Below are 22,600 nucleotides of genomic sequence, written 5' to 3' on the forward strand. Positions count from 1 at the left end.
CTTGCGTCATTCATGTGAATTTGACTGCTGCAGTGTGTGCAAACAGCCCATTGACAGACTGTAAGGACATTAGCTGCGAGCTAGCTAGCATCTGTGCGGCAGCTCAGACTCCGTTCTTTGTTATTTCCCTCCGGTCTCTCTCTCATTTTACCTTTCTGTGTCTGCAGGTTTAAGAAACAATGTCAAACAATGTATTTCATCAGTGGCTTGTTAATTCCCTCTCACCTGAGCGTCCTCCCGCAGGTCCGTTGCCTCTTTGAGGGGGGAACTGGCCGGTTTGAACGTCTCATCCACCGCCTTGATGCCAGTGTGCCTCAGCGAGACGTACTCCCGCCCTCGCCTCCCCACCCTCCTCACCGACAGACCTCGTCGCTGGGCCTTCCCGCCTCCTCGCCGGTTGGTGATCGCCACGTGGACAAACAGGCTGGTGTGGGGTAAGGGGTCTCCCGCCATGCCCAGCAGGGGCACATTGCGGTAGCCGGGCTGAAGGCACTCAAAGGCCACGCTGTACTGGCCGATGAAATCGTCTCCGATGTAGTCGTCGTCTAATACCACGAAGCGCAGCAAGGCCAGCTCCGGCATGTTTACCTGGAGACGAGAAACGATGACGGTGAAATCCATTCATGCTGCTGGGCACCAGTGCATAAATAAAACCCTTTACTGGACCTCAACTGATCCTGGTTACTGATTCTTGCTCTTCTCAACAGCTGGTTCTGATTTTTGTCCTAAGAAAAGACTTTAGACCAACCTTAGTTCAAAAAAACACTTATTTTCAGAAAATGAATGCTGCCATAATGACAAGGTATTTTGTGGTCCTTTTCAGTTTATATATATTTGTAGGATCGGAGGAACTTAATGACACTTTCAAAGGATTGAAAAAAGGCCGTGTTGAACACTAACAGGGGGAACCGGAGGACCAGAGTAGTGCTGACAACCAACACCTTACAAATACAGTGCAGTGTGTTCGCCAGAAGGAACAAGCTCATTCGTTCGATTATCTGGGCTTTTAAAAGTTTAATGTTTTGTCACCTGAGGAGGCGCGGACGCTCAGACGGCGTTTAAAATGTCTCTGTACATTATTCATCTCTCGACATCAAGAATCATCAAGTCGGCTCTTATTATTAGGACGAAAAGTTGCACTTCATTAAATGTTTACAGCAGCAAAATATGATTAATTAGTCACATAACATTCAGCTGAGAAGTTCAAACACCATTTCCTGTTTCAAAGTGTCACTCATGGAGCTATTAAGGCGCAGCATTAATGTTAATTACACGGTGCGACGAGAGGAGCATCCTGGCGCTGCTGCTAATGCTGGTTGAGTTATTACATTCCTGATCCCACCTTCAGAGGACTTTACCTTCCCTTCGGCTAGAAAGGCTGAAAACACCCGAACATGTAAGCAGAGACAGTCACACACACACACACACACACACACACACACATGCACACACACGCACACAGAGTAAGTGGGAGGACAAATGATGCTCGGAGTGTGTCTCTGCATACTCATTCTGTGCACGGCAACAGAGAGTAAACTAATTTCACAATAAAACATTATCGGCTAATGTTTTCTCTTCACAAAGCCACACACACACACACACACACATATGCACACAAGGATGGATATCTGTGTTGGTGTTTACAGCAGTAAACAGCATCAATCTATCATTTCCTACAGAGAATGAGAATGAACTTGCCTCAAGCCAGAGAGTGTGTGTGTGTGTGTGTGTGTGTGTGTGTGTGTGTATGTGTAAATCCATATGAAGAAAGAAAAAAACTCCCGTAGAGACACGAATATTGAGATTTGCATGTGTCTGTTGTTATAAATGTTCCGCAGCGCCGCAGCAGCAAAGACACTCCCCTTGTTCGTCTCTGTGGTGAAATCTCACTTGTTGAACCCAGAAAACAAAAGCAGCAGGACAGTTATTCATCGGGTTCAAGATGTATATTCATGTAACTCAGTAGCTGTGTCCCATTTCAGGGGCCGCTGTGTTCGAAGGACGTAACCCACAGAGATGAGGCCTCTGGAGGCCTGAGTCTTCTCCCATACCGAGACCGCCTAGCCTGAGAAACGCAGCATTAGCTCAGTTAATGGATGCTTCAGAATCAGCGGCTCACAATTAGCGACCAGCTGACTGGTAAACATCCAGTCATATTCATGCAGGTGTACAGGGCGGCTCCCTCCACCACCACCACCACCACAGCCTGCTCCACCTCAGCAGGGAATAAACTGGACTGATTGATGGATTGATTGATTGATTACATCAGGGGTCAGCAGTTGGGCTAACCACGTTTTGTTTATCAATATTCAATTAAAAAACTATCCTAGTATTGTAACCGAGGGCGGATGTCATCATTTTAATCCCGGTGGTGGAAAGTAACTAAGTACATTTACTCAACCACTGTACTTCAGTATAATTTCGAGGTACTTGTACTTTACTTGAACATTACACTTCCACTTCTCTACATTTCAGAAGCAAATATTGTACTTTTTGTATCCATTACATTTATTTGACAGCTTTAGTTACTCTGCAGATTCATATTTTTCATTAAAAACTTACGATGAACTTATAAAATATTTAATCAAGATTAATTGCTACAGGCTTAAGTACCCAACAGTATATAAAAGTACATAATATGTCCACTTTGAAAAAGTAAAACATTAACATTAGTTTATATGATACTGCATTCGTAATAATAATCAATAGGATCCATTGTGCTGCACAATGAGTACTTTTACTTACAATACTTATCGTTGACAATACTTCTATACTTACGTACAATTTTGAATACAGGACTTTAATATTGTAATGTTTTTAAATATATAGCACTTCAGGTTTTGCACCAAAGTATACACACACAAGCATAAAGCCATACATGTGTATAACAGATGTTGTGGAAGGCAAGATTAAAACCAAAACCAGGTAAACACAATTTAAGAAAGTAAAGGATCTAAATACTTCTTCCAACATTGTACCTGAATGCACTATTAAACAGCTGACCCTCACACTGAGGACTGCAAAGGATCCACTTCGCACTTTACACTTTCCTCAGGACTTCACGCCTCAGCTGACAGGCCGTGTCGACCTGTGAGGAGCTCTTTGGTCTTGAAATGCAAACTTCAAAGGAAGTAGTTCCTGAAGTGGGACACAGCCAGAGGGACTTACAGGCAGAATGAGCAGGATTTGTCGGTTACGGTCTGTAAACACAAAATTCAATGTCGGCCCGTCCTCATCGGCTCGTAGCCACCTGGCCGCTACGTTTTTAGAGAGTTTTATAGAGTCCCGCCCCCGCACCCTGAGCGCTGCTATTGGCTGGGGGCTACACGCCCACTGCCCAAAGGTTGACGCCCAGAAACGTCCCGAACACAGAAAAATAACAAAATCTCTGCAGACACTGACACTTCTACTGGGAGAGGGATTATCTTTGTATGAGTCTATACGTTGTTTTTAAGGAAAGTCTTTAAGGTCTCACACTGAAATGTAATTTCATGAGAGGGAAACGAAATCGTGCAGACACAGACGCATGCAGGGCCGCGTTACTGTAACGCTTTATAAATATGGGAGTCTGAGGGAGAAACTGGTGATGGATGAAGCAGCAGAGAATGTGTCACACTGACTGAACAAGGACCGGCTGCCCCCCTTAGGCTTGGACTGCACTGTTATAGAGAATATACTGTGTGTGTGTGTGTGTGTGTGTGTGTGTGTGTGTGTGTGTGTGTGTGTGTGTGTGTGTGTGTGTGTCTCCACTCCCATAAGCTGTGAGTGAGGGCTGAGTGTCTGGGAGAAAAGCTGAAGTTTCATGCATGCCAGATAGACAGCTACAGCAGACTGTGTGTGTGTGTGTGTGTGTGTGTGAACGATGACTTCAATCCAATTCTCATTTTTCCAGCAACAAGCCCGTGGCTGAGCAGGGAAGCTCTGTGACAGTTAATTCAATCAGTTTCAAACCAAATGCTCCTCTGAAAAGACAACGAGGACGAGGACACATCAGCCTTAAACATCTGGAGCGGTGATGTTCACTATGATAGACCATGACCTTGCTCACAGCTCCGCACACTGTAGAGGATTCCTTAATTATTTTTTCAAATGCATTAAATTGGAAAAAGAAATTTTCCAAACTTAACAATTGTTTTTCTAATGGAACTTTATATAAAATGAGAAGAAGAACACCTCGACGAGACGGTTCCCATTAAGATGAAGAGCAAATGTCTGAACTGAGCTTGAGCACCATTTTACAAAAACCTCAGCAGGCAGCAGTCGAGACCAGTGACAGTTCAAAATGTTAATGTATTGTAATTTAAGTGCACCGTCTGGCATTTAATAGAGTGCTCCACTGATTTCGCATTCCCAACTCTAAACACTCCTATAACATGTCGGACATGATCAAAATCAGCGCAGCAGACCCGGAGATATCCTCTGTTTTATTCCACTCATTCTTCTTCCCTGTCGAAACCTGGCGCCTACATCACCCATAATTCAGCAACTTACTGCAAACAGTTCAGGGATTCAGGTGTGTTATGCTAGCAGAGGCTAAAGTAGCCTGCAGCAGATACGAGCAGCGGGCTACAGAGGAGTGGTGAGCTCGACTCACACACACCAACAGATTTCTTTCATTTTCATTTCACATAATTGATCCTTCATTATCCGATTTTCAGTTTCATGATCATCAAATGTTGCTGGTTACTAGTGTTGCAGAGCAAGTGTGTGTTCAGGAAGTGTGTGCTGACGTGGCTGCCCCCGCGTCTGAGCTGTGTCAAAACCTGGAGGACAAATGATTAAGACACACGAGTGGACGCTCCAACAGGCTGATGCGCACACTGAACCAAACAGCATGACCTCGGCTGTGTTTCTGCGTCTGGTTCTCGGTACATGCCTTTTCTCACACTGAGCATGAGCATAAGACAACCACGTCCTCAATAATGACGACAAAGGCAGCGTTACTTTGTGGAAATCTACTATCAAAGGAGCTGCAGACAATAAGGCGTCTGTTCTGTTCTTAGACTTCAAGACTGCAATTAACCACGACATGTAAAATACTACACCAGTGATATCAAAACAAGTTCAGAACAGGTCAGCAGGACTGTAGAACTGCTCAAACTGCACGCCATCCCCCTCATCACTAATAACACTCAAGTATGCAAGAAACTGGCACGGGCTTTATCATCATAACACTGGCCCCGGTACGGGTGGAAAGGTGATTTCACTTCCAACCAGTTTGCTCTGTTTCAGGCTGGTATGATCGCTATCGTTCTGAGACGGCCTGCTTTTGCATTTGTGGACCAACAAGACTGTGTGGTACTAAATATGTGACGCTCGCCTGAATTCAAAAGCTATTATACGTGATCGTTTTCTCTTACAGCTAACTGTCGAAGAAGCGCTCTCCGTAGAAAGAGAGAGGAGTTTTTTTCAGGCGTTATTAAGGTACGGGACTCACATTTCAGAACTTCTACAGTTTGGATCAGCATGAAACCCTCCTGGTCGAACCGTCAGTCCATGAGATTAACAACTGCGTTAGAAACAGAAGGGGAGAAAACATGCGACCCATCCCACTGCGCAACACAACAACACAAGCATGTCAGAGGTTATTTTAACCCGTTTTTTTACTTCCTGAGTATCAGAAAAAGATGTTTTGTGCTCGGTGTAGTTTAGTTTGTCAGTTAAGAATAAAACTAGTAGTGACGACATTTTAACGACATATTCTCCATCGTACAAGAGGCCTTGTTTCTGTCAATATTCATGATGGATGAGGTCCAGCTGCAGACATAATAAATCTTGACAGAGCAACTGAGAAGATGAATAAAGCCATTAGGAGCAGTGATGTGCAGCCTGACGTCCTGTCAGTCACCAGAATGAACTTTGTTTTGATTTTGATTTGATGTCTGAGCCGATGACAAGTCAGTGAACCTGTCAAACAAACCAGTTACCTGTTGGTCCATCAGACCATTTAGTATGCCGTATTTTTATGGTTTGTTTGTGATTCAGTGTCTTCAAAGTCAACAGGAACCTAAAATGGGCTAAAAGGACAAAACTAGACCACTTTTCTCTTTTGGTCTGGACCTGGAGAATAAAAATACACGTGTGAACACAGATGGATTTATTCTATAAATATAAAATATTTACATCTGTGACTCACTTCTTGGACGATAGCGGTGGTCGCATTTTGCAAGCATTTGTGTCAAACAGCCGAATGATGCATTCAGGTGTCACTTCCTGTCTGTCTCCCGCCAAACAGCCAAATGTCATTACAGTCAGATATTCCTTTGAATTACAGGTGTTACACAACTGTTTGTGAGGGTACGTTATTTTAGGAAGCTGAACACACACACACACACACGCGCGGATGTTGCCACAGAGAACATGCCATATCAGTTGTGACAGCTTGTCATTACGGCTCGGCCACACTAATACAGGACTCTGTCAGCCAGCCGCAAAAAAGCCAAATCAGCAGCATCGCAGTCATCAAGTCCCGTCTCCTGTAATGAATTCACCGCAGACATGAGTGTATTCATGGGAGCGCCTCATGTAAATCTTGATGGTCTTGACCCCCCCTCCAATGAAGCACTCTGGGCCCCATTTTCATGCAGGTGCAAAAACGGACAGAAGAGCAGACATGGACCTCCCCAGAATCACGTAAGCCTCTTTTATGTTGTTGACGTTTTCCTCTTCGGCTTTCCTGTAAATCTTTAATCTAGCGCACTTTCAAACACACATTAAAATACAATTTTACGAGTCTGCGCAGGGTTAGATTAATGGATGATTCTCGACAATAACGTCATCCACATCATGCTTCAAATAACTGCAGTTCTTCTTTTCTTTTTCAGTGAAACCACGGCTGAACTGGGACCTCAGAAAACATCCTGAGCTCCTATTTTCTTTCAGCAAATAAACAAATTTCTGCAGAAAATTCAGATTTTATTTTTGGTCCTGAAAACAGGATTATTATGAGGAGCCGTCATGCAGTCACATAAATGGCTCTGCTTTTCTCAGTATTTGCTATATGGACATTATTGTGCGCATGTAAACAACCTAAATATAACTAAGTGAATGCAACCTCACCTGCAAAGACATTGTAAGCATTATGATGAGCAGGATTTCGATGTCTCGCACAACAATAATTTAGTCAAAACAGGACATTTTGTGCCCTTTTAAGGTCATTTGGAAAGCTGTTCTTTCTCACCTGCACCCTTCTTAAGCATTTGCCCAGATTCACAATATCAGTAACTTGCATTAATTACTGCAATGTGAAAATGAAAATGAACTAAATACAGAGCAGTAAACAAACGGAGCAGCATCAGTTCTATTGAGCGGAAACTCTGTTGCAGTTGTAACGCGTCTTACTTGAAACTCAAAGGTCTCGTCAAACAGTGGGTCATCCTGGTTCTGAGCAGCGGTGCGTGTCCTCTGTTCAGCACAGTCAGCCGGTACGCCATGCAGCTCCAGAACCACATACGGGTCAATGACCTCTCCCTTAGCCCCTGATCCCTGAGGCTTGGGCAGGTTGTGGGCACTGATAACCTGCACAGTGGAGCACAAAGCAGTTGGTGTTAAATTCATTCACTCGGAATCAACTGTTTTAGCCTGAATGTTAGACAACACCAGAGAAATCAAATCTAGACCTTAATCCGTAGAGTCTGAGCCGGCACTCCCGGGACACAGCCCTGCGTATGGGCACTGAAATACGACACCTCGTCCCTCATCACGGCGGGTCTGAGAACATAACCACAGCCTCCGTTCTGTGAGAAGCGACCTCTGTGAAGGTCCAGCATGGCGCCGGGGGTCTGCTGGTTCAAGGCCACAAGCTGGACCCCTCCTTTCCAGTATCCCTGTGGGTTGGGGTTACTGGAGTCCAGACGCACTGAACTGGGTCGTACCCGGGTTAGGGTGCGCTTTGTGAACATTACAAGGTCCTCTGGGCTCTCAGCGGTCAGCCGCCCGGCCTCTCCTTCACCCAGGGAGCACAGGGTCCAGTAAGGCGGCTCAGGAGCCATCGGTGTGCCGGGGGAGGAGGGACTGCTGGGTGGCGACTGCTGCTGGGCCTGTTTGTGACTGGCTCTCTGGGCGTAGAAGCTGCGGCTGCCCGTCCGAGCGATGGCCACCAGGTCTGACAGCTCTTTGTGGAGGCGTAGCTTCCTGGGTTGAGAGGGTGGAGGCACCACCAAGACCACGCCCAGTTCTTCCTCACCAGGGATGGTCATTCGCCGTCCCGCCAGAGGCCCCCCTCCTCCTATCTCCTCATCCTCCTCAGATATCTCCCCGTCAGAGCCTTGCTGCTCTTGCGGGAGCTTCTTCCCCACAATCAGGATGCGTCCCTTCAGCTGCTCGGGGGAGGGTAAGGTTGTGGCTCGTCCCCCCAGGCTGACAGGGAGGGCCTCTGGAGTGTAAAGACGGGAACCAAACACTTTCTTTAGGTGCTGAGCCAAGGAGCGCTGCTGGGCAGGAGAGCAACGCTGGCACAAGTACACCAAGAGTGGGTACTGAGAGGTCAGGAAGGCGTACTTATTGACCACCTCCAGAGCGGAGCGGATAGTGACCGGCGCATGGTGGTGGTGATGGTGGTGGTGATGATGATGGCGGGGGATGTCTGGCCCATAGTCCACCCCAAGGAGAGGCTCCCCCTCTGGGCCGTCGGTCACTCCGAGCTCCACGCATCGACAGCCGGACTGCAGGGCCTTGATCAACCCTCCCAGGTCTGCTCTGCCGTGGACTTGGTCATCCAGCAGGTAGGAGCGGTACGAAGTGCTGAGGAAAGACATCAACAACATTCGTCATACACTAAACCAAATAATGTCCGGCTTCTAAAATATGCTTTAAAGCATTAATAACATTCAGTGAGAGCTGAAAATATCTTGCAAAATGTCAGAGAAGAGGAAAAAAATGTGTACTGACGCACGGCAATATGTCATTTCCTGCCGCTCAATCAAAACAATAACAAAAGACGGCGCTTGGTGACGTTGAAGTAGCATGGGATCAAGGGAGCTGTGGTCTTCACCACTGTTTCTCTGATAACTTCACACCTCCGATGGCTAAAATCATCTTCATCCAGTTGAAGTATGTCGTTAAAAAACGACCAAGATCATAAAAATCTGGCTTAAAACTGGATAAAAGTCAACTTATGACAGCTTCCGGCAGACAATGACGCCATTGACAGGTGACCAAATGTAACGGACCGTCAGCTTGATTAAAATGACGGACTTCTCTAAGTTTGAAAATTGTTGAAAACATTTGGGATGACTCAACAAAATATATACGACACAGGTCTAGTCGTTTTTTTAGACATTTATAAACAACTTATAGACAACTTATAAATGTGCATTCAGTCCTTGTTGCTTGACACATGTTGCTAGGCAGTGGGGCAATTCAGTTTAAAAAATGGATTCCGGAACAATATGTCCAATTTAATGAGTATATTTTTTTTGCCGATGTTTGTTTTGACGGTGGCACGCAGGGCGCAGTGAGTAAGCAGAACCATCTGGCTGATGAGTGGACAGCCACTCTTAAAAAAGGAATTCATTCAGAGATAGTCAGCTGTGGCTAAAAACTGTACGCATGTGGCAGTTGTAAGAAGAAGGGAGTTTTAACTTTTGACATGTGGCATAAAAATGATTAGGCTGAAACACCACACGCACCTGACGTAGTAGTGGGACAGAGGCATGTTCATGTCCTGACAAACTCCCAGGTGCTCCGGGTCGAGCAGCTGGCACTCTGGAGACTGCAGGTAGCGGGCGAATCCATCCAGACCCAGCAGGCCCCTCTCCCTGCCCTGGGCGGAGGGCTCGCAGCGCCTCAGGAGCTCCCAGCAGCCCTCGGTTGTCGCCAGAGACAAACCCTGCTCCGTCTCCAAGAAGAGGCGGAGGTCCTGAGGATCCAGACACTCTCGGTCCTTCGACAGTTGCACCAATAAGAAGTAGACGTCGGGCCGGGTGCAGAGCTCACAGTAGGCCTCCTGGAACTCCTCAAGTGTCACGTGGGAGGTGAGCTTCTCCTTGCTGCGCTGGATCTCCTTAAAACGCAGACGTACCTGAGGAAAGAGAGGAGCGTCAGGACGGACAGTTTATTGAGTGAGAGCTGAGTTAATTATTTAACCAACAGTACGCCTCATTCATTTGATGAAGGTGGAAAATTTGATTAAACTTCAGTTATCTTGTTTCAATAAGGATATTAAAGTGACCCACATAAAACAACTCGGTCTCATATATAATATCTTTTTTGGCAACTGGTGGAGCACGGCTTCATATCTGACACTCAAATGCAACCAGCAATTATATCATTGCCCAGCAATTACATCATTGCCCCGCCACCCCACCTTGGCTTCCTTGATACCGGGACACAGTTTACAGATGGTGGTGACCGCCACATCCTCCGTCACGATGCCGTAGCCGTCTTCATCCACCTGGCCAAACTCCGCTGCCAGCCACTCACTCCTCATCTTGCCTCCCAGGCTGCCCTCTACCGCCACACCCCCCCCTTCACCCAGCCCACCACCTCCTCCTACCCCTCCACCTCCGCCAGCCCCCCCGATGATTGAGGGGTGAGCTAACAGGTAGCGAAGGCCGGTCACCCAGATGTTGGCCACATCTGCCGACAATGCGACCAAGTCCAGAGACTGCAGGGAGGGACAGATGATAAAGGTTTCCTGGTTAGATGGTGGGAGCACTAACAGGTTGTATGACTGTGAGATCACTCTGTAGATCTTTAAAGATCTGGTTCACATGGTACCTGGTAGTCATCCCCATGTATGACAGAGAAGGCTCCTTCCTCAGCCAGGTGTTCAAAGAGAGGACCGTTATGGAGGAACGTCTCGGTGCTCTTCCCGGTGCGAACCTCTCGGATGCTGGAGACGTCCAGCCGAGCCCGGTCCCCATCCTTCTTAGACGGCTCCCAGCGTAAGCAGCTGAGGTCCGGGTCCAGGGTGTAGAACCGACAGTAAATCCTGGAATTGGGCCGGACCTTCTTCAGTTCACATCCGCCCTGCATGAAGGCCAGGCAGTCTGCTGCGCTGCTCACCTGGAACAGAACATCTACTTTACGATCTGTGTTCAATTACCAAAGGACGACAACATATTTTTATCGTGTAAGTCTTTTATGCACCTTCTTCTCAGAGGGCATGCTACTGAAGGACACGGTCTTCTTCCTGCCTCCGCCCACCTTCTGCACTGAGGGATCCTGGGAAAAGACAAAGACAGATGGCCAAGAGGTCAAAAGGAGAAGAATTGTTTCTACATGTTAAGAGGAACAGCAATACAATCAGACTTAAGGAACAAACTAAAAACACGATCTACACCCGCTCTGTCTCTGTAGTTCGCGTAATTAAAAGATATTATGCAATTATAATTGTAGGCTACAGTAAATATCTGTCAGAAACACAGGCACTGTTGTTTTTCACAGCTAAATGTTGGTAGTTGGCTGCAGCCCTATTCGTCTTTATCTAAAGATCAATATGGGGAGTCATTGCTCATTGCAAATCTTCCTGGTGAAGCTGAGGGGAAAATTCTCCTTCATGGAACAATACGAATCCGTCGTGACTGCTGGCAGAAGTTTCCAGTGTCAGAGTTAAAGTTTTAAAGGTCATACATCCATTCAACCCCCCCGCGCGATTTTAAGGTGTTTGTGTGGAAAACCAGTGCTGTTGTTTTTCTGGAGGGTGAACCTTTCTCACACATATACACACACACACACACACATATATATATATATATATATATATAAACACCTATTTTGTGACCGTGCTGAGATCTCTGCTTCCTGCCTCCGGCTATCTCCAACTAGTGACGGATTGATTGGCAGCTCCGTCTCTGCTTGGTGAGCAAATGTCAATGTTAGGTTAACTGTCATTAGCGCTGCAGCGCGGGATTTTCACTGAAGGCCCACGATAATAGCCCCTCACTGACTTGTAATGAGCTGCAATGGTCGCAGCTGATATGACAGCAGTAATTATTTGTGGCGTCGAGTGCAGAGCGGTGGCCCCGTCTCTTGTGTACAGTCCTTTCCCCTGCTACCGCCATCAGCCGCCAGTGTTTGGTTTCCAGAGAAATGTACTGTACTGATAGACAGAATTAGGTGTGTTTGCAGTAAAGGCTGTTTCCCCTCAATATGTGAAATGGCTTCAGAGTTAAATGGTCTTGAACGTGGAAGAAAAAAAAATTGAAGATGAAGTGGAGGTGATAAAAACACCTACAGCAACCAACCAACCACAGAGATCCACTCAGAGATGTGTGTTGTGAGAGCTGGAATAACACTTGTGTTTTGTTGACATTGGCTTCACTTCTTCTGTCATGGGTCATACTACATACCACAATACTGTCAACATTACAGATTTAGAGTATATGAGAATCCATTATATTTTACTAGATGTTTCACTGCTGGGGTCTCTACAGAAGTAGAAACTGCACCACAGAATCTGTCCAAAACCAGGCTTATAAGCAATTATCGTGAAATTAAGGCAAGTCATGAAGTATCAATGTTTTTGAGCTGCTAAAGCGAGCCGATGGTCTCCAGGACGCCCAAACATAAAATTAAGAGTTAATTACTTTCTATTCTGATCCCTTCTTCTCCCACTGCCCTGTGGGAGCAGGTTTCATAACCATCCGCATCCTCTGAAGTACAAAGAGGATCTGCCTCGTGCTAAATCTCCGCTACCGATCAGAACAGACAGACAGACTGAGCTGATATGTGATGAAAATGTGTCCAGATTTTTTGAACATCTGTGTTTTTTCAGCTTCATGTCCTAATACCCAGAACACTTTACCGTGCAGGACAGTAAAAATATGTTGTCATGGCGTCATTTCTGAATGAAAGGCACACACTTCTTCTCCCATCATATGTGCAAAATAGCTCAAAAAGCTCCAAATAGTTTGCAAAGACTGACATTTCTGAATGTTTAAATGTTTGAGCTTTTGTGGAACTGAATATTGTGTGTCTGTAGCCAAGTCTCCATCCAAATCCAGTGCACATTTTAACAGAATTTACACAAAATTGGCAAAAAAAAATTAAATGTGCAATGAATTAATGCGTGTTTCCAACCACTGCTGAGCATTTCAAACATTAGAGGGCACAACAATAAACAGTTGGTGGCACTAATCCTCCAGTTGGGTGCCATTAAAGGTACTTTATGAAACAATTTACATGTATTAATCGCTTTTTATTGTCAATGTGTGAACGGATTGTATCATAACTTGAAAAACGAGACGCTCCCCGACTTTCTCGGTTGCAGCCTGTGGACTGATTTCTATGCAAAGGACTTGGGACGTTTTTTCCCGGGAAAATTCAAAAGATGTGACGCTATGCGTTGTGCCTGTATTCAGCTCCCCTCCAGCGCCAACAGTGTGCGACACTAGCTAACGTTAGCTTAGAAATGGAGTCTGCTAACGTCAACAAACAGCCGGCACCCACCGAAACACAGAGTCCAACACAAAGTTCACGTAGTTTGCTTGCTAACACGGGCAAATAGCTAGCCAGCTAACGTGGCAAAATACTGTCTTGGAGTGAATCTCGTCAGCTAATTCATCCGGACTCCCAAGTCTGAGCTAGCTGGTAAATTGGCTAGCTTGCCGTTTGCAAATTACTTGATCTGCTAACGTTACAAGGCAACCGACGCCAGATCCATGCAGCTAGCCAAGCTAAGTTACGGCTAGCTGGCTAACCTTAGCTTGCTCGCTCGCTAACTTTATCGCCAGCAAAATACTATGCGAGTGGATCTGTTAGTTGGCTAGCTTGCCGATATACTTCACCAGCTAACGTGATCCATGATAATAACTGATGTATTACGACAGCCAACAATAAATGATGTAACAGTACAAAGTAAAGGTGTATAACCAACGATTGCTTCCGACTAGACAACTGAAAATGAACATAAAAACAGGTGGATGGAAACGCACCCAGTGTTTGTGTGATCGGATCTTCTGAGTGTGAGAGCTGCGTGACAAACAGACATAGCAGTAACCTGACATCATCATCATCATCACCATCATAAATAATGAACATGAAGGCTTCGAGGGACACCTGAGCTTGGGCTGTAAAAGCCAGGAGTCCACGTGGATCCTGTTTTTACCGCCTCACACAATCTGCGGTTAAAACATTTAATCAATTGTTAATATCATTTTTATGTGACAGGCAAATGAACACAGTGATTCATTGTTCAACAAGCTGTGGCAGGCTGCTGGCTCCTGGGAGATCTCTGCACAAACCTCCTGTCGCTCACAGCTCATCTATTGTCAACAGATTATGAATAAACAAGGTCCACTCTGTCCTGCGCTTAAATCTGACAACTTTACTTCCCACACGCTGACAACCCACACACACACACACACACACACACACACACACACTGTTCATTGGTTCACAGAAATGTAATTAAATCACAAAACAACATCCAAACTGTCACACGTCCTGTGTGTGACTTTATTACGTGATGTATTTCAAAACTCCCCAGCAACCAGTGTTTCGGCCGCAGCACCGCGGTGACACGAGGGCCGATGATTAACTGATCATGAGGGAGGTTTTAAATGTTGCCACAAAGTCCTGTAAACACACAGGGTGGATTTGAGTCCTCGCAGGCCTCGACTCTGCTTCCTGACGGGTCAGACAAGGAGGGGAAGCTGGGTCTGGTTGGAGGTGAGACTCTGGAGCTTCAGGAGAGATTTACTGTGAAATATATATGAAGTGAAAAATAATAATTCAGGAGAATGTATTTGTCCTTGTGGAAAGGAAAGTTAAAGGTATGGAACTACTCTGACATCACTGACAGTGAAGATATCAAGTCCTCCGAATAAAATGACAAAATACAACATACGTCCACACCAAGCACCAACCTCTTGGTCTGAAAAGTGAAGCCAATGCTGAAGTGCCTTAAACCTGCATTCATTCTAATAGCCAGCAGGGGGGCGACTCCACTGGTTGTAAAAAGAAGTCAGATTGTATAGAGGTCTATGAGAAAATGAGCCGACTTCTCACTTGATTTATGATCTCAGTAAACATTTTCCTGATGAGTTTATGGTCTCAATCGCTAGTTTCAAGTCTTCTTCAATACAGCACGGGTCCATTAAGTAGCCGTTCTGGAGCTTTCGACCGCTGTTTCCAACATCTAGAATGAAGTTTAGGTCTCAGCGTTTGAGCCAAAATGGATGAGAAGTCCTTAGTGCTGTTTGAGTATTGTATCACTACTTTTAATCTTAAAAATGAGTAAAAAAAAGTTTTAATTCAAGATATCAAATCAAACACGCCCAAGCATTATGTAGTTTATTGAATGATTGTTTTCTTTATTTTGAGGGACTTAATGGAAGCATCATCTGAGCTGCGCTCGTTGCTCAGGGACCTCTTGAGTGCATGTTTCAGGACCCTTGAGGGATTCGTCCTGATATAACAAAGCTTGACTTATGTGACTAAAGAGTGGGGACATTAAACCCAGGTGAAGCTTCATTCATTAGACAGAGTAACTTAACACTAGATCCACTTTTTTAAAGTTAGTTAAATTACATGTGCAGTCACTTTATAACAGTATGAATTCATCCTGTGAAAAATCTGTGATGTTTCTGAGGGGGAGTGGTGCAGCCTTGCTCGAATGCCTTTTTTTAATTTGTGAAGGGGGGGGGTGTTCAAGCTAAAACAGGGTGTTAAGTTGCTCTTTAAGCTTGGAAATCATCGGCTGAGGAAGACCACGAGGTGTGCTTGAAAGCTTTGGAAAGCAGAAGGTTGGACCTTGTGTGGAGACATTCTGGCTTTGACAAAAATGATGAGCCACAGATGAAGGCAGGACAAACACAACAGTTATTATCTTAGAGAGAGAAAGAGAGAGAGAGAGCTGGATATATAGTTGTCTCGTCCATTTCACAAACATGTATTGATTTCCAATTCCAATATTCCCACAGCTCCCAGCACACAGAGAGGCAGCGAGGTCAGAGTTTCCCATAAAGGCTGTTTGCTTTGTTTGTCTTTGTTCACATAACCGCCCCACAAAATGTCTTTTTTATTAAGTTGGTCAGCGCCGAGGCTGGACAGACGAGCTTAGAGAAAGCAGGTCAGCGGGTATTTAGGTGGACAGAGCCGGGGCGGGGGCGGCCATGATGTTAGTGATGCTCTGAGGCAGCGTGGACGTTTGGGAACACTGACGTTGTTGTGGCTGTCGTCGCTAATCCAGTGTGTGCATGCGCGCGTGTGATGTCGCGTATGTGCATGTTTCCGCTGTCACTTTGACATCTCGGTGCATGACACACGATGCCATCCAGGAAACTATGGCCACGTCCTAATAAAGCCTTTAATGCAGCGCTCTGTTTGGCCTAAAAGGGCATCTATCAGTTATAATCCACAGCCTGCTTTAAGCTCCGTCTCCCTCCCTCCCTCCCTCTCTCTCTCTCTCTCTCTCTCTCTCTCTCTCCAGTTTGTTTTACTTCTGCGCTCTCTTTAGCTCAGATGTGATCATTCTCTCCATCACTGAGCTGCTGCCAAGGGAAAAAAAAAAGAATCTCAGCACAGATGGAGAGATGCTGAAGAGAAATGGGACCAAAAGCTGGAGGGGAAAAAGAGAGGAGACGCAAGAAAGGTCAGACAAGACAAATTAAGAGAAAGGGTTAGAAATGAAAGGATGTCCTTAAGTGGAAACCGGAGCAAATGGCACAAAATTGACGCAGGAATGAAAAGAAAAACAGTGAAAAGGAGCAAAATGAATGACAGATGAGAGATGAAAAGAGGATTGAAATGCAACAAGTGGGGAGGCAGAGAGGAGAAAGGAGCAAAAGTAGAATAAGTGGATACAGAACAATAGGTCATTGTATTGAACGGGCATGGACAGCAGATGAAGTGTTTACAGCAGCTGGCTCTTGGGGGTCACTCGGGGTAAACTCTTCAGAGAGCCAAACAATACAGCGGAAAGGTGCTGTCACGTGTAAGGCCTTGTATGTTTTTATATAAATGTGGTTAAAGCAGAGCAATGAGGCATCATGGGAGTTCAGAACCTTTATGGCGGAAGATGTTTCGTGGCCAGACAACACGCCGAAACATCTTCCATCAGTGCTGGTCATCACAGCAGCACAAGAGGCCAAAAACGCCGGCACCAGCAGGGGCTGAGAAACTGAAGAAAAGCTGGTGGAGTCTGGTTGGCACAATACAGCTCCAGACTCTGACCGTCGGAGTTCAAAACAAAAGCTTAAGGTGTGGGAGGCTTTGACAGATGCTGACTTTTAGACTTTCAGAGCTTCCAGAGAACAATTCAACAGCTAAGGAGAGGAAGAAAGAAACTGTCCAGACTGTTTCCTGTAATGGAAAACGGACTAAATCTAAACATGAGTGAATAATGACATTACTGTATATGACGTGACTGCAGGCTCCTATAGCCTGGAGGATTTAATCTCTATTTTCCGTCCGTCGACTCTGGCCGTACATTCATTTCCTGAAAATGCATTCTGTCAACTCACGCTATGAATGTGTTAAGACGCCTGAACGTTACACCCATATGTGATGTGTTCAACATCTCAGTCTTCAACTAACCCGGCTGGGAAGGCCTTCCGCAAGATTTGGGAACTTGGCTGCAGGGATCTGCTCCCATTCAGCCACATGAGCGTTAATCATGAGGTGTTGAGTTCTGACCCTCAGTCGCCGTTTAAGTTCACCCTAAAGGTGCTCCGTTATGGAGCCGGCTTTGTGACTTAAAGTACACCCAAAGCATGTGGAGAGAGGTGTCCACATACTTTTGGATATATAACATATATCGAATATGTATAACAATAAACATGTCACACCCGAGCACCAACCTCCGGGTCTGAAAAGCAAAGCCAATGCAAAAAGAAGTCAGATTGTATAGAAGTCTATGGGAAAATGACCCTGCTTCTCACGTGATTTATGACCTCAGCAAACGTTTTCCTCATGAGCTTATGGTCTCAATCGCTGGTTTCCCAGCTCCACCCTCTCGTCCAAATATGGTCACTTCGGTAGTCCACAAACCAACAGGTGGGGTCACAGTGGCTACGTCCACTTCTTTTATACAGTCTGTGATCACCCCCCCCCCCCACACACACACACACACACACAAAATGCTGCAGGTTTGAGGCCAATCATTTACCAACAAATCCCACAGCACTTATTTACAAAAAAATATATATATATAAATAAGTAATAAAGATAATAAAATCTTTTTTTTTTCTAAATGTCAACTTTTACATCCATAAATGCAAATGGCCTCAATGAAAACGAAGCAGTACACGGACAAAAAAAAAAAAAAATCAGAAAGCCTTCAGGACTTTTGAAAATGCTTTGAAAACCTCTTCTTAGTCATGATATTCATGTTTAGCTTTACTCTTCTCTTGTGTAACTTTGTACGAAACAAATAAAGATGATGGAGGACGCATTCATCCCTGCAGATCACCACGTTCGTGCGGAGATACTGTACTTTATTCCGCGCTGCTGTCCTGCACTGTGACCTTCAGCAGCTGGAGGAAGAGCCAGTGGAACATTAATGTGAAAATCCATTTACAGCTGCGACAAAACTCACTCTGCTTTACACTCCCGCTCATTCATCAGTCCTGCACCCGGCCTCAATGTTTCCATTCATTGACAAACTTGTTTGTACAACTTGTTAACCTTGTGCATAATGCTCACACACACACACACACACACACACACACACACACACACACACACACACATACAGACTGCTGAACACACCAGACCAACACCTGGCAGTTGCATAAATCCAGTCCCAATCTGATCCCATGATCTGGCTAATGATCCCTCAGCACATTGGCAGAAGATTACCACAATAGATTAGTGCGCTGCCGCCAGCGTCCACAGTCTTACAGCCACTAATCCACAGCAAAGGACGGGCCGCTGTGTATCACAGTCAGCACAACGGCGCACACACACACACACACACACACACACGCACCCACAGAGGCATTCAGGGTACGTACTATCTAAAAAGACATTCTTCATCAACTAATTACTATTATCTAGGATGATCATTTATTGATGCATTCATATTTACACACTCGTCTGACTACTTTCTGACACAAAGAGCTTTTTAACGCAAAACAAATTTGACTTTTGTCGCAACACAGGTGGAACTAATATCATTAACAAGGGCTCTGTTCCAGTTTAGTGTCCCAGTCCCAAGTCTCAGCGAGCCAACACAAATAACAACCAGGGTCCCGGAGCAGGCACAGCTGAACTGAATGCAGTCATGATTAATACCTAGTTATTAGTTACTTATTCGTTTCTGACAGGTCAAAATGTCCTCTGTGAGAATGATCAAGCTCACGGTTTGGGATTTAAGTCTGGAGACACGACAGAGCAACTCGGGCAAATAGTGGAACGCACATGTATTATTTATATTATTTTAATGGTACGTTTCCGTCTAAACCAGCACAAGCAAGTGCGTTTATTTAAAGTGTCTCAGTGCACTTTGCAAGTGTAGTACACGCTGTAATGAAATAGACTGTATAGTATACGAAAACAAAATGAGACGGACCTCCTGTTGCGCCGTGGTGCAGAAAGTTTATACTCCGACAGACGAGGGTTAAATAGAAGTGGAGGGTGCGCTGCAGCTGGTGGACTATGCTACCTCCATTTTTAGATTCTCCTGAAGGGTCAGCACTGTCAAGACAGCCTGCTTTGGTTACAAATTCACATCGAAGTTGATAGTACAGCGATGCTGAACTCCACGCCAAAGATTTGCACAGATTTGCATCGTGAACAGGCCGTATTGAGTTTATGTTATTTATGTTAGTATGGTACTGAAAGTGAATTTCTCTTTTACGGACGATAAAGAACATCAATCAATCTTCGATATATCTTTCATGAGCTTCATCTAACTGAAGACCACCTAAAAAAACTGTGCTGTATTTTTATGCTTTAAGACAAAACAAGACGCCCAACAACAGAAACTCCAGCGTCACAGAGGAGCCACAAAAGCTGAAAAACGCCAGTCAGAACAGTTGAAAAGATGCTGCTGCCCTTTTTGCCCTGAGTCTGTGTGTTTGTGTGTGTGTGTGTGTGTTTCAGCCTGATTTACCTTCTCTTATGCTAAATTGCACACAGACACCGTGCAGTGATGGAGCTTATTGAAAGAAGAGAAGGAGTCGCAGAGGATAAAAATCTGATCAACACTTTGAGGGAGTCGTGCGAAACCAGAATGATTAATTGATATCCGTGACTGGAAGTGTCTCAGTACGAGTCTGTGGGTGGAGAGTGTGTGTGTGTGTGTGTGCAGATATTTCAGTGCGTGCCCACTGATTGTATTTGTCTGAGTCATCCAATAAAGGTGTTATGACTCTGATTCCTACTGTACGTCTGTGTGGTGTTGCTTCCTGCGCAGGATGGACGGACACAGTCAGCCCCGTCTGAATCGTTACAAATGAACTACAATTATCTCCGTCAGCAAGTCCAATAAGCTACAACATGCAGGCCTGTGACCTTTTACAAAGCGCCACGTCTCTGCAGCGACCTGAACCTCAAGTGAACAATGTGTCTGTCACGATGTGTGAACGTTATCGCTGTGTGTGTGCGTGTGTGTGTGTGTGTGTGTGTGTGTGTGTGTGTGTGTGTATCACCCGTTCAATCAATTACTCCTTTCACTCTGGAAACAAACAAAGAAGACAAATCAAGATTTCCCTCTTGTTTTCTGCAGGTATAAAATGGAAAGTGATGATGGTTCTTTAAATGTGTGTAAACCAAAACTCTCGTTTCTTTGGGATTTAGATTCTAGACTATTAAGGCGTCTAAATGTTAAAACGTTGTTATCGTTCCAGGCTGCTATCGTAGAAACACCAGAACACGAAAACAAGCAGTGACCAGACGTCCCAGCGTGTTCAGGATTGTCCCGCTTTCAAGCTGAGTCCCAACAAATATCCCTAAAAGACACTAAAATGTCCCGGTTTTCACCACAATTAAGATAATTATTATAGTGTTATATTTGTTTTCAGCGCTTACATAGACATTTATCATGTTCTGTCCCACTCGTTATTATAACACTGATGAGTCATAGGCTATTCCATGGTGTTGAAAGGTGCGCTCCGTAGGTGAGCTAAGCGCTGAGATAATTGCCCCCCATCCTGATGAAAATGCCTATAGTGCGTGCATAAGAGCGTACGCGTGTACAGTACAGCTACTTACACCCTCGGCAAACAGCGAGCTTAAGAGGCGGGACGTGATTGGCTGAAAGGTGAGAGGGCGGACAAATTTCAAGTCATTAAATGTAACATAATGGGTTTTTTTTTTTCCCAGAATTTGTTCATGTTCATTTATTTCATGACGTTTCTTTCACCTTTTTCATATTAAACTAAGCAGAGTGTTTCATGTGATGCAGGTACACACATTCTCTGGTCTCCCGCCTCGACCTGGCCCCTCTCAGGGACCTGGGTGTCGGTGAAGCTTTGGCCTCATGCTGTGTGGATGATTGCGAAGGACAGCAGAGTTGATGGGGACATTTCAATCAAAGCCCTTTGCACCACACACACACACACACACACACACACACACACACACACACACCATGAACAGGCTCGAGCTACTCTCTGGCTCTCTGCCTGCCTGCTCTCATATAGTGAAGACAATCTCTGATGGATTTCAACAAGGCTTCCTGGGTCACCGTGGCTGATTCCCTGCACGCACACACTTTTACATTCATGTTCCTTAAAGCGGGCAGACGCTGCACAGATTCGGCCCGATTTTAGCCGCGACTAATTTTAGAATTGGGCCGAATTTCAGCCACGACTATTGTTGCTGAATGTGCAGTTTGAGGTCACGACGCCCGATTAATCACCTGAACGATTGATGATGCGGCTCTCAGACGATTGGTTGGATTTCTGGTCGGAAACTTCCAGTTTGAGCAGCGCCACATGTTACATGTTGAGGCTGGAAACGTAGTTTTGAGACTGAGCTGTGATATAAAATCTGAATCTTCACACATCTGTTTTCTACTTTTTTCGTCTTACTTCCCGCTCATAGTAAAATTGCACAAAGAAACTGCCTTTCTCTCTTTTTAGTTGACATTGTTGAGGATGTCATCTTTTTGAATTAACTTTATTGGGAAATATGAATGGACAAAACTGACCGGGAGTCCAGTGCTTACTCAGAAAGTGAGTTAACACAACACACAGGATCAATAAAAACGTGTCTGTGCAGCTTCACAGCCTCATTCAGACACGACAGGACATTTGCTGAAAGAGCCACAGTCCTCGAGTGATATTTGCTCAACGCAGCAAAGAAGAGACCGGAGAGAGAGAGACGCGAGTTAAAAAGACAGTTTTCTGTTCTCTCACAAGCTGCAGTAAATGTTATTATAGAGCGAACTCTGCTGCCTGTGCTTTTAATCTCTTCTGCACTAGTTTTCATAGACTCAGCAACAACTCTTTCACATTGTCTCATAGTTTATTAAACTTTATTGTCTTTGTACATGAGAGGACGGAGGTGAAACATTTATTACAGTGATTTCAGAAGAAGAAGACGTGCATTTAACTTGTGCTTCTGCGGCCTTTACGTTAATCCGACTTCCTGAGGAACACGCTGAATAGCCATCAGGTTAAGTGATGCTCGCTGCCTTCTGCAGCACATAAATTCAACTGTTGTGACACCAGAGGACAAACTGAACCCACCCAGACAGACCGGACAGCAA

At 45.1% G+C, this 22,600-nt stretch overlaps 1 protein-coding gene across 1 annotated transcript in view; it reads right to left on the reverse strand.

Moving 5' to 3' along the window:
- The window catches only part of plcl1 (phospholipase C like 1), a 74,937-nt gene that overhangs the window by 8,412 nt on the left and 43,925 nt on the right, over positions 1-22,600 (reverse strand). The window contains exons 2-8 of the mRNA XM_070914636.1: positions 11,092-11,166; positions 10,720-11,007; positions 10,307-10,606; positions 9,630-10,021; positions 7,620-8,742; positions 7,342-7,518; positions 226-588 (exon numbers count right to left, since the gene is read on the reverse strand). Of these exons, the coding sequence (XP_070770737.1) occupies positions 226-588; positions 7,342-7,518; positions 7,620-8,742; positions 9,630-10,021; positions 10,307-10,606; positions 10,720-11,007; positions 11,092-11,166 (2,718 nt within the window). The remainder of the gene's footprint in view (positions 1-225; positions 589-7,341; positions 7,519-7,619; positions 8,743-9,629; positions 10,022-10,306; positions 10,607-10,719; positions 11,008-11,091; positions 11,167-22,600) is intronic.

Source organism: Enoplosus armatus, chromosome 11, assembly GCF_043641665.1.
Source record: "Enoplosus armatus isolate fEnoArm2 chromosome 11, fEnoArm2.hap1, whole genome shotgun sequence".
NCBI classification, from domain to species: Eukaryota; Metazoa; Chordata; class Actinopteri; order Centrarchiformes; family Enoplosidae; genus Enoplosus; species Enoplosus armatus.